The sequence below is a fragment of the Polyodon spathula genome, chromosome 12, assembly GCF_017654505.1.
Source record: "Polyodon spathula isolate WHYD16114869_AA chromosome 12, ASM1765450v1, whole genome shotgun sequence".
Taxonomy (NCBI): domain Eukaryota; kingdom Metazoa; phylum Chordata; class Actinopteri; order Acipenseriformes; family Polyodontidae; genus Polyodon; species Polyodon spathula.
This window is the reverse complement of record NC_054545.1, coordinates 27,074,897-27,088,279: the sequence shown is the minus strand read 5'-3', so window position 1 is coordinate 27,088,279 and position 13,383 is coordinate 27,074,897. Positions and strand designations below refer to the sequence as shown.

Genomic DNA, 13,383 nt, shown 5'->3' with positions numbered 1-13,383 from the left:
TTTTCACTTATCAATATTTCTATTTTGCACTTTAGTTTATTATTTTTACATTTTATGATTTAGAATTGAGCACCTTATTTTTGTGTATGTATCTCCTCCCTTGCGTATTGTTGATTATGTATATTTTCTTTTAAAATGAATCAGCAGTGGGTGTGTAATGGGAAAAGCCTGTTCCCCAGACTGTGGTAGTCGTCATTGGATTGGGTGATTTAAAAAAAATAAAAACCTGGCCGGGAAAAAGATTCACGATGTTTCCCTTTGTGTGTTCGACTCGCATTGCCTATAAAGGTAGGCTACCACAAAATGTTCCCGTCAGTATAAATGAGGAAATCAGCACCTCTGGTCACTTTTTTTTTAAAGTAACAAAAACACTTATTCACTGCCAAACATTAACTACTTTTGGTGTGTAATGGCTGCAGTATAGGATACAGACCTTAGGTTTGGGGTTTTGGTGTTGGGAGAGGATTATTCATTGTTTTATTAGCAATAATATGATAACCAATCAGAGTGCTCTGTCCTGACAGCAACATTTGGTGATACCTTTGTCAGGAGAGCATTAGGCTCACCGTGGGAGTCACGGCTGCAGAGAATCAACTGAGCAATTAAAAGACAATGCACGCGCTGAGTTGGAAAGCACCCGCTTGCGAGATGTTGTGTATTTTGGGTATCCATAGCGGTGAGATGTCAATAGCAGACAGCCCTTCTCCTGACAAACTCAGTTTTGGAAAAAAAAAATATCTGCTGCCATCTCTGACTCCAAGGGCAAACCTATCTTTTTTTGCTTTGTTTTGTTTGTTTCACTTTTATGTTGAGCACTGTTTGTTTTGTTTTTTATGTCTGTGTTTAATTTGGGAACTTCATGTCTTGTCTAGTGCTGTGTGTATGTGTCTGAATACAAGAAAAATGAAACAATGTATTCTTGCTCTAACTAACAGACAGCACTAGTTTGTACAATATGCAAATTGAAACGAAATTGTGTTTTAAATAAATGTGATTAGTTTACATCCCTACCATTTTTATTGTGTGTTTGTGTTGTACTTGGTCAATACCTTATTCTCTAGCCCAAATAAAAGAACCTGGTGCTAACAACCTAAAATCATTACCTTAATCTGAAGGTAGAGCCTTCCGTGGCGTACCAGAAATTATATTTTAAACCCAGTCTAGCCCTCACTACAAATGCAACTATAATGAGTTTGTGGTTTTCAAGCGATCACCTACTGGAAGAGATCCAGCTGCTACCAAGGGAAAACAGTTTACTTCACAAGGTCAGAGCATATTTCACAGGAGCCGATTGCTGACACCGGATCCTCTCGGCCCTGTAATGTGCCTAAACCTTTTTCACACTGGGAGCCAAATCATTTTCTATTTTCTTTGGGCAAAATCCTCAGTGTTGTTGGCAGCTGCTTATTAAAATATCATTGTTTAGCGAATGGTGTGCACACCACACCTTTAACACTAGCATACAAATGTGGTTCAGGTTACTATATGCAAACCCTATCACATTATCATTGGTATCAATTTGAATGGCCTTTAGACCAACTCAGCTCTAACCAAACAGTTGAAACATTTCACAGGGAACTAGAGATCCTATTTCTTTCACTTCATTATTGTATTGTATAATATATTTGTTTAACTGTATATCATGTATTATGCTTATCTATGTATTATAGATTAATTGGTTGATTTATTGTATTTATTAAGTAATTTGTTGACGTGATAAAACAAATAAATAAAAACTGATGGAAGTACATTTTAATTTATTCATATTATTATAAACCAAAAAACTCTCCTCTGGCATGTTTATTTACAAAGGTCCTTCTCTGGGGTGTTTCCCTCAGGGCTTAGTTTACAAAGAAAACCTTTTCTATCATTAATCATTATGCTGTAGACACCAGCATATGGGCGCACTCCGCAGCTGAGAAGAGAATGTTCTTTTTTACAGGAATGTGTCAGCGCAGAGTCAAGCTCTCAGTATGAAGAGGTTGTGAGTATGCAGTCCATTACTGTCCTCCTGGCAAATGTTTGAACTGACCAGTATCTGTGTAAAAACTTCCACTGGCTGTAACTGTATAAAACTGTGCATGCATGCTGTATACTTGCTTAGTGGTGTTAATTAAAATAGCTGATGCTGACTGTAAATGCTGCTTTTACATTGACATTTTTTCTTCTAATAAATACCGCAGTCTACCCAAGTCATGCTCCCTCCTGCAACAATGCTGGTGCTCTGACTGGAATGAGTGGTGTATTGTGGGAACAGAAAACTAGCATTTTTGCAAGAAGGAGCATGATCTGGATGTATTCCACTGTTGATTTAAAAAAAAAATTCTGAAGAGTCGGCAGCATACAAAAACATTATGTAATGCTGCAACATGGATGACATGAGATGCATCAGAGATTTCTTGTAAACACTGCAGGGTGTTCTTTTATACTTTGAAATATACACAATACTAGTTGCAAAGCTTTTTATGCCATACTTCTGGCACTTCATTTTTGTGGATTTGTTCAGCACTGCAATAACATTTAAAAAAGGTTACCAAATTAATATGCAGCCAATGCACTTGTTTCTATCTGCAAGAAGCTTATCTCTGCATTAGCTTATCAATCTGCATTATTAAAAGCCTCTTGTTTGAAGTGTTTTATACAACACTGAAAAATGTTGTTTTTTGCTTCTCCTGCTTGCAGTAACAGTGCATTTCACCCTGTGTTTGATAGAACACATTTAAACCTGAGTCACTACCCAAATCAATTACAGTCAAACCTATGGATAACAGCCCAATGGGCTGTCAATGGTGCTTATAGAGAGAGCTTGTTATATTTCTGCATTTCTACTAAATCTAAGACCTGGTATCAGAATTTAACAGTTTTTACAGCCATAGTTTCTGCATTCTTCCATCTGCAGCAACTACCATTTTGACATTTTGATGTTTTTTGGGAGTATGAGTCATTGATGCATGTTGAACCTCCTCACCCAGGCAGCGCTTGGCCAATTGGCATAACCTGGACACGAATTAGCGATCTACAGGCTATAGGGCGCATCCCACATGTGGAGTGCCTTTACTAGATGCGCCACTTGGGAGCCCCCCATAGTTGGATTTTAAAAAGACAGCCCCATATTATACTTGTAAAGTCGTAGATTGTATTGGTGAGGATTAGTATTTTCACATGTTTGAGTGGACCAAAGTTTGGGTGTAAAATGGTAAATACTGACCTATAGTTTTTGTAAAACCAGGGAATTTTTCAGTAGATATCAGTAAAAACTGAAAACAAAGTGCCATGATAAAACATCTTTCAAAAAGGTTGTTTAAATAAAAAGTTATCTGAGAAATAAAATCACTCAGAAAGGTTTTGTAACTTCATAGAAAACAATGGGTTTAAGCTGAGCCACATCATGGTGGTTTTACACCACTGGACTCAATGACTATAAACTGCTGAGCACCAGGGTCAGATGTGTAGCCCAGATGTAAAGCCAGATGTAAAGCCATCATCAAGCCAGTAAATCTGAGCGGATGTAATAGGATTTTTCAGTGCTGCAATATTTGCAGTTGGTTTAATACTCAGGCACAGTAATGAATTATTTTCATACACAGGTTAATTAACTAAATGTAATACATTGTAGTTGCCATATTATTTAACACATGCACTTAGAACACAATTCTGTGATTGTGAAAATGGTACTCCATATATTAACATGTTATTTTCCATAGCCCATAATTTTACATGAATTTAAATAATCGTAAGTGTAAGAATAATGTACTCTACCTACAATGTAGTTCGTATATTTTGAAGTGTGTCAGATTTATTTAAACAGACAATTGATCCCTCATATGGTTTTCACAACACTTACTAATACAACATATCCCAAGCAGTGTTCCTCCCGCTGTCAAAATAATTGGTTCCACTTCAGCGGGAATCACAGACTAAGGTGCTATATGGACTGCCATTATTTCCCCTCTATTTGAAATTAATTGAATTGATCTTAAACACGAGATATTGTGATACAGATTTATTTTTTATTTCCGTTTTTAATTTAAGATTGAATAAAATGCAAGTTAATATGTGAAGTTGTTCAAACTCAGTTTGGTCTAGTTCTGCTGCTGATGGAAATGAACAGGACAGGAATTGGCTTTAGAAGCTTTCAAACAGGCCTTAGCAGTGAAGGGCCAATCAAAAAATCTCTGTCATTCCATGACAACCCTGGGGGACAAAGCATATCTACAATTTACCCCATTAAGAGAGAGCAATTTTGTGTGAAAGGCAAGAGGACATTGCAGCATTATTAGGATAAAAAAAAAAAACGCACACTAGACGCTGTTGTTTGTGTGTGTTTGTATGTGTATGTGTGGGGAAAGTGTTGTAGATTATATAAGATTGTGTTACACTATCTACTGGATTTTTCAGAGATATTTCTCAGGGCTTTTTGTTTTTCAATTGATTACTATTTAAGGATCAATTTACTGCCAGGAAAGTTAAAGCCATCATTCACATCTGTTGTTAAAAATGACAAGAAAATAAAAGCATGGCACAGTGCCAAGCCAAGATCGCTTCATTTTTAAAGTGTTTCCAGTCATTTATAAGTACAGTTTATCAAAATAAAACTGAACCTGCTTTGATTCCCTGGACTACATCCGATCTTGTGGATGGTAATTAACAACCTCCTGCCGTTACTGGTCAGAACAAAGAATGTGCTGCCTGAGCAAATCTTCCACTTTATCATTTCTGTAAGAAGTGTTTATAACCTACAGTGTATTCCACAGAGTACAGGTGTAGAAGAAACTCAGGGGGTGGTTCTGGGGATTACAGCCTAGTCAGCAGAGCACAGCTGAATACAATTCCCAGGCTGCTTGACCAAAGTGTCCCTGCTCATTCAACACTAAAGTGTACCAGCAACACCACAGGTGATTAATACAAAGTCTTTTACACCACTAACACGATGAGCTCAATAAGAAAAGCAATTGCGCAGTCAAACATGATCAAGTACAGCTGCAGGTTAATTTTCAATTTTTCAACCTAGAAAGAAATTCAGCCTGATCCTATTTCAAGAACCAATTCCATGGTAATTACAACATTAACTTTTTGGTGCGACCGTTTGGAAGAAAGATGACACCATTATGCCACAGAGCATGCACCGGTACATATGCCATTGCAAGGTAATAAATGTCAATTTCAAACTTGCTGTTAAATTACAGACTTGCAGTTAAATTTTTTTTTTTTTTAAATAAGCAAAGGTACGTGAAGGCATGCCTAACCCTAATGACAAAACAGGTGCTAATTTAGCATGGTGGTAAATGCAATGTGAATATGGTTAACAGAAGGCTAAACTGTGTAATAGAGAACAAGTGTTTTCATGTTGAGTGTGTTTATGGGGTACTGCAGTTTTGGGAATCTTAAAATAAATGAAATAAACATTGGTAGTATTGAAATCTTTCTGAAAGGGTTCAAATGCAGCTTTGCTGTATTCTGGTGTTCCAAAGCACTCCTGAATATGAATACATTTTGTATGAATCTCTATTTAAATAATGCAGGGGCTGAAGTGTTATGAACATTGTCTTTTAAACCTTTAAAATCTCCTGCCTATTTCTTGACAGGTTGAGTTTTCATGTTTATTCAATGTATTACCTCTAATGGGCAAATATTGACAACAGCTCTGAAGTAAAGGCCAGTCTAGGGCAGCGATAGAAGGTTTTTTTTATCTTCTATTGAATAGACAGAAAGTCTGAACACATTCCTCATGAGAGATGAGCTGATCGCCAAATAAATGAATTTTAATCCTTTGGTTAATATCAGATTTATTCCAATAGAAAGATTGAAGGTCTCAGAGCATAAATTAATTACCAGTTACCGGCAAATTTCGAATGTATGTACTTGTGTAATTGATCAGCTTCATAAAATCACCACTTGTTTCTAAAGAGTTAAAATAGAACACAATTTAATGATAGTAAATAATGTACTGTATTTATATATTTCTGTCTTTGTCGGTCAAACTAAATGAATCTGAAAACACAGCTGTCAGTACCTACGTTTTATATTCAATTGTGATACTTCTTTCAAAGCTGCGAGGTGATGACAATTTAATTATACTCTTTATATAATTTGAAAGACTTCATGTAAAATTTCTCCCAGTAGAGAAGAGGAGTATACAACTAATTAACAAGTCCACTCTTCAAATGAAGCTGTGAAGTTTGCCTTTCACTTTTGAAATGCTATATAGAAAACTGACAGTGCATACCAGTACTACTAGAGTAGGCCTACTTTTTAATTTTTTATAAATGTCATGGAATATATTATAAACTCATTTTAATTATTTGAATTGGGCTTAAAGTACAATTCTTAATATAATTAACTATTTCCATTTCTCTAAACTCAGTGACAAATACATGTTTTCTTTCTTCATCCCAGTAAAGGAGCAGTATTTTATACTTGTTCTAAAACTTTGGACACACACACACACACACACAAAAAAAAAAAAAACACTCAAATTACTAAGATAAATATTACAGGGTAAAGAAAGAATATAAAAATAAACATTTTTTATAATAAGTTACATAATATTTTATGTTTAATTCATTAACACTTTATTTACAGTGTAGTTTAAATAGCGAGGTGGTATTAGTTTGAGGTACACTCCTAACCCACCTGTAAATAAACCTATTTAAAAATTATGATCATGCATTTTGGTTCATTGTGACCAGAAACTGTACCATTACTAAATTTAGCATAATGTAACTTAGAGTAAATCATATACAATAACTGAGAACTTCAGACTAACCAATTGCAATAAAAATTACTGCTATATAAATTGTAACATAGCAGATTTTCGGGAACACTGTAAAGTTTGAAAAGATCAGACAAGAGACTGTAGCTTTGGTACATAACACAATAATTTAATGAATACAGTGCTCACAACACACAAGGCAAGTTTCCCCATGCTCTGCCAAGAGCTCACAGGCAACTTCACAGCTTCTAGTGGACTTGTTTACTTGATTGTATACTCATCTTCTATACCGGGTGAAGGTTTACATGACGCATTTCAAATTACCGTATATAAAGACTATAATTAAATTGTCATCGGCTCTCAGCTTTGAAAAAGGTATCACATTTGAAAATATAATGTAGGTACTGACAGCTGTGTTTTCAGATTCATTAATTTGACCGGCAAAGGCAGAAATATATATCTACATTATTTACTAACATTAAATGTTGCATTATTTAACTCTACTCTTTAGAATCAAATGATGATATTATGATTTAATAGGCCAAAGCCCGCCAACAAAAATACAACAATGTATAATAATTTTTCTGTCCAGGCGTGACTCCTGAATCCCCTGCCAAGGGGTCACCGCTGGTGCAGCGACGCACAGAGTTAGCGAACGTGGCCTGTCTGTGGCAGCCCTTGCAGGATCTGTCTCTCCGTGCACGCAACAGCTGCAGGCACCACAACAGCGCCCCCTCAATATCACAACTGGACTCGCCGTTACAATGCGATTACTAGATTACCTCCCTGTCTCTCTGTTAGAACGAATTTTCCGTTCATTTCTATGAAGACGACATACAATCTACTTAAGTACTAATAATATTGATGTGCGTAGATCACACTCTTTCCCACAGTAAACGCACAGTGAAAGCATTTGCATTTGCTCCTAGAAAGGGTGTCATTTGCGTAAACGCATATATATATATATATATATATATATATATATATAGATAGAGAGAGAGAGAGAGAGAGAGAGAGAGAGAGAGAGAGAGAGAGAGAGAGAGAGAGAGAGAGAGAGAGAGAGAGAGTGAGAATTATTTTTTGCATCCTTAGCACAGAATGTAAAACAATTAAACTATCAAATCAATACAGTTGTAAAATAAATTGCAAACAGTATTGCTTTATTATTATAATTGTGCTGGAGACAGCATTTGTCATCTAGAATGCCAAATAATGCCAGGAGACAATACCTGACAAATCTCTAGCATTCTATAATAATTATGACTATTCATTATTTAATTCTTCCCTCTGCCTTGTAAAGCTACACCTTTCTTTACTTATTTTCTATTATATAAAAGTGGCAACCTTGTATATCTGCTTGTTTATGCCATCGAGCCATTGATTTGTGTCATTGATTATGTCATAAATATATATATATATATATATCTATATATCTATATATATATATATATATATATATATATATATATATATATAGTTTAATATGTATTTAATTTATGTGATGCATTTATGTTTTGTTTAAAAAAAAACATATACCATGCATTACTTACAAGTTCGTGGTATATATTATATTATTAATATTACATATACTATTATTATTATTTATTATATTAATAAGGAAGGATTGTGTGACTGTGAATTTTAAATAAAGATAGTGTAAGCGTATTTTTTCGCCAAGCTTCCCACACTGTCTCTTTAAGTGACTTCCTCAAGCACCCTCTACTTTAAACTTGTTCGGTTTTGCTATGGGTTGGTCTTTGGGATGATGTCACCCCACTACTTCTAACTGGGAAGGCTGTATGTAGCTGAGAGCCACAGTTAACGTTATGTGATCAGATGTGAAAACGCTGCCACATGAGCTTTCGTGTTTTTACTTTTAAATAACAGGATACGCATGGAATACAAAACCAAAACAAAACTACAAGATGAAAGCGTCCTAAAGGAAAAGCTCGGAGGCAAAACAGCGACTGACCAAATAATCACCGAGCTCTTGAAGTAACATCACATAGAACAGAACGATAGTGTGACCTTTAGAATTTCAAAACTTGTGAAAAAATAACCATTCATTCTTTTTGCATATGGTATTTTCTGAAGCAATGTATGTGAGGAATACTGTGTTGTAATCTGAAGATTTTAAACTTGTGAAAGCCTGGAAAACGGACTCGCCTTATTCTGCATTCCCACTTCACAGTATAATAAAGCAGACGGTGGCGATTCGAATGATGTAATGAGCAGAAGGAAAAGTCTTGGACTATTAATAGTCATAACTTTATCTTTACAAGAACCCTCCTAACTGATTGCAATTTAAGGTTGGGAAATTTCGAGCTGCATGAAGAACCAAAGCGGTGCTGAAAATGATACAGGGATGGATCTAGCCCAGGCGCTTAGCGTGCTTAACAGATCGCACGAATCCAATGACACAGGTACCCCACAAATACCACCACACTCCCCTGCTGCTGCCGCTTTTATCATCCTGGTGGTCATAGTAATTATCATCCTGACCATTGTTGGCAACGTGCTTGTGGTGGTTGCAGTGTTCACAAGCCGAGCTCTCAGGGCGCCCCAGAACCTGTTTCTTGTTTCTCTCGCGTCTGCTGACATTCTGGTGGCCACTTTGGTTATCCCCTTCTCCCTGGCTAACGAGGTGATGGGCTACTGGTACTTCGGTAGCACCTGGTGTGGCTTCTACCTGGCTTTGGATGTTCTCTTCTGCACTTCCTCTATTGTGCATCTGTGCGCCATCAGCCTGGACAGATACTGGTCAGTGACCAAAGCGGTGCGCTACAACCTCAAAAGGACTCCTAAAAGGATAAAATGTATGATTGCCATAGTCTGGGTCATATCGGCGGTCATCTCTTTCCCACCATTGATCATTAAAAAAGAAGCAAAAAATCATGACTCTGAATGCCTCCTCAACGAGGAAACATGGTATATATTATCCTCCTGTGTAGTATCTTTTTTTGCCCCCTGCGTAATTATGATTTTAGTTTACTGTAAGATCTACAGGGTGGCAAAGCAGAGGTCTTCGACTGTTTTTGTCGCCAAGAACGGATTGGAGAGACAGCCTTCCCAGTCTGAAACCTGTTTCGTGCCTAAGGATAAGTTTGAGAATGAAAGCCCCAGTAGCCAAAGCTCGGGCAGCAATCAGAGGCAAGAAGAGCTCGAGGACATCGACCTCGAGGAAAGCACGTCAGAAAATAAGCCCAGTAAGAACCCTCGATTTCCTAAGAATAGAAAGGTGGAAGGGTCGAGTTGCTGTGCCAAGCAAAACTGTCGCTTGTCCTGGGCTTCGAATCGAGCCTCTCAGCTTTTCGTTGAGCAAAAGAGGAGACATAACTCTGTTTCAAAGAACAAGGTGGCACAGTTGCGGGAGAAAAGATTCACTTTTGTGTTAGCTGTCGTAATGGGGGTGTTTGTGCTTTGCTGGTTCCCATTTTTCTTCACGTACAGTTTGCAGGCAATATGTGGGGACAAATGCAATATTCCCAAAACCCTTTTTGATCTCTTCTTTTGGATTGGCTACTGTAACAGTTCTGTAAACCCTATTATTTATACCATTTTCAACAGGGATTTTCGCAAAGCTTTTAAGAAAATCATATGTATAACTGCCAAACGCACTTAGGGGGAATTAAAAGTGATTTGTCGTTATTGCTGTTTATTTAAGTTTGCTGAAGTTCAATAAATGTGCTATCTATTTCTATTTGTAATGGCTGTGTTTTAAAATAATGTTAACAAGTATTTGTTATATATTTGTATACGGCTCATTATCTATAATACTGTGAGAGACAACTATTTTTGTTTTGTTTTGTGTTGTTTTTGCGTTGAAAAGGGGATAATGAAACGATTGATAGTGTTATTTTCATGCTACTTAATAGAACACATTGATTCAATTTCCAAAATATGTATATGTAATCAATGGGGTGTTTACACCAATGTTGACCTGCATTCCAGCCCATTACGCTTTAAAATGTGCTGAAGTCTGCGTTTTTTTACGCACGGGCTTATTCTACAAGTTGAAAAGCATGTGTTAATAATAAACAAACTACACCGAAGTCCCAGGCCCTTCACAAATCTGGCAGGATGTATATATTGCAAAAAACAAATATTTAAGAATTAAACGTAATCTAACCCAATCGGTGTCCTTGTTTCTATATATTACACTGCAAAGGGGCACGTTGGTTTGGATTTTTCTGAGCAAAACAAAGGGTTGGTCAACTGCAGATTTTATCGCCATCATTAAATAATGAACTGATTAGGACCTACAAAGATGTCAAATTATTCAATTATGTCTTTAAGAGTATATGTGGAAGAAACCAGGAAGGCTCTATAATTCAAATTGGGCACACCTGGTTTTACCTAAAAAATAAATACATGGATAAAGTATTTTTATAATGAGTTGTAACATATGATGTAGTGTTGCACTCATCCAGATCTCACTCACAAAATACACTCTCAAGTCACAGCCTGTACCATGTGTGATTGAGAAGACCTGGTCATGTTACAGTCTTTTAAAATGCGTTGTTGGAAAAGGGAACAAATACAAACTAAAATATGTTTGCAAAACACACAACTGCTTTAGAAAGTCAATATAACTCAAATTTAGCTTTCTTGTCCAAATGTGATAATTATTATTATTATTATTATTATTATTATTATTATTATTAGTCATTTAGTAGACACTTGTATCCTAAGAGTAGGCAGTGAACTACGCCTGAACATTTGCTGCTCGGTTTTACATCTCACCCGAAGGACTGATCACAGACCTATTGAAAAACACACATAACATACAGTAGCAACAATACATACAAGCTTTTCTACCAATAATAATAATACACATGCTGCCATTGCAAAACAATTTTATAAATTTGTACTTGAGGTTAATTACATTATAGTTTCGAGAAAAAGGTATGCTTCATGTAAAACAATTTGCATTCAGCGTAGTGGTGCATTTTTATTTAAAAAATGTAATTCCCTCTCTAGTACACCCATGTTTGTTAACAACAGCTGTGCGTATTTAGTGTAAAACAAATTAGTTACATGCAGAATAAAATGTAAGATTACAAAACATGTATTTCATATCCAAAGTTTATGATGGACGTCCTCAGTCTGCAAGGAAAACAACATCTGGGCATGTGCAGTGCAAGGGAAAATAGTCTAGGCATGTGCAGTATGCAAAGTAGGAACATTTGATAGGTAGCATAAATTGCACCATTCCAGCACTGACTACAAACAGACAACAATAGGAAATGTGGGCAGCATGCAGCGTGGCAGTCGACATGTGGATGTGAATGATTTAAGGCACACCCAGCAACAGCAACCCCGACATAGGCAAAGATATGCTGAAAGGGTATACCGGCCTCAGCACACATATGAGGAGCTCAGCAATGAACAAGTCGTGTTCAGGTATTGTCTCAACCGAGACATGCTGACTCATCTATGTTACATGCAGCATGATGACCTGGTGTGGCACAGGGCCCTCCCCTGTGTGTATTATATTTTGTGTTCTAATGTTGGTGTATCGTCATTAGTAAACGGGATATAAACAGGTCTGTGTAACACAAGTGTTTAAAATGTATATTTGTATTTAGGCACGAGGAGTGCACAGCACTTCACGTGCAAGTAAAATGTAATAATATGTGAGCATGGGGAATTGGACTTTATTAATTCACGTGCAGTTGTACCGCGACTCCAATTGAATGATTGATTAGCAGTCGAGTCTTGGTACAGCTGCATAAAAAAGCAACATGTTTTCACATACTCGGGGGTTGTGCGTTCGGTGAGTGGAGAACAGGATTGGAGATGGAGGTAAAGAGAGTAATAATAATCATTAAAAAGAAGCTGACCGTGTTTTGTCTGTATAGTCCGTTTTGTTTGTCTGTTTATTTTGGCTACCAGTGCCATGTTTTTTGTTTGTTACAACCTTTTTATTTTTTGTTCTGCTTATTTATTAAATGCTGAGCAAAACCATTAGCTCAGCTCCACCAAACCCCACCCCTCTCTGTCATTTATCTCCTGTTTCTGGTCTGACGTCCCCCACTCTGACCGTCTTTGTGACACGTGATGTCAGAACCGGGATCACCACTGCCTCCTAGATGCAGACCAGAGCAGGAATCGCAATTTCTTGTTAAAAAAAAAAGACAAAAAAAGACAAAAAAAAAATGTCAGAAGATGCCGTCAGGCTGAGGGACTGGATCCAGGACAATGCTGGGCTGGAGGCCCAGTCCATCCCCATAGCCATCAGGTTCCTATGGCTGATGGACAGGGAACGATGGGAGGTGTATGAAAGGGAACACACCCCAAACTCCCTGGAGGAAGGTGCGGAGTTGGTCCTCTGCTACCTGGAGGCAGCTATAAACAAAACAGCAGCCCAGGTAGCAGGGTCTCCAGCGCCCAGGCATGGGGGACCGCGAGATTCCAGTGCCCAGACGGAGGGACCGCGTAATCCAAAGCCCGAGAGGGAGCTGTTCCCATCTCCACCAGCAGAGGGTGAGTGCCTGCTGGTATCACTTTCCCTACTGTCACCACCTGGAGAAGAGGAGCAGGTGCTTCCTCTGCCTCCATCACCTTCCCCTGCAAGTAAGGGAGAGCCACACCAGTCCCTTGCAAGTGAGAGAGAGCCTCACCAGTCCCCTGCAAGTGAGGGAGAGCCACACCATTCCCCTGTAAGAAGC

General features: G+C 37.5%; 1 protein-coding gene across 1 annotated transcript; it reads left to right on the top strand.

Moving 5' to 3' along the window:
- The first annotated feature begins 8,491 nt into the window (after nucleotides 1-8,491).
- Nucleotides 8,492-12,277, top strand: LOC121323853 (alpha-2Db adrenergic receptor-like). Its single transcript, XM_041265134.1, has one exon. The coding sequence runs from the start codon at nucleotides 9,042-9,044 to the stop codon at nucleotides 10,332-10,334; it is 1,293 nt and encodes a 430-aa protein (XP_041121068.1). The 5' UTR covers nucleotides 8,492-9,041; the 3' UTR covers nucleotides 10,335-12,277.
- The last annotated feature ends 1,106 nt before the right edge of the window (nucleotides 12,278-13,383 follow it).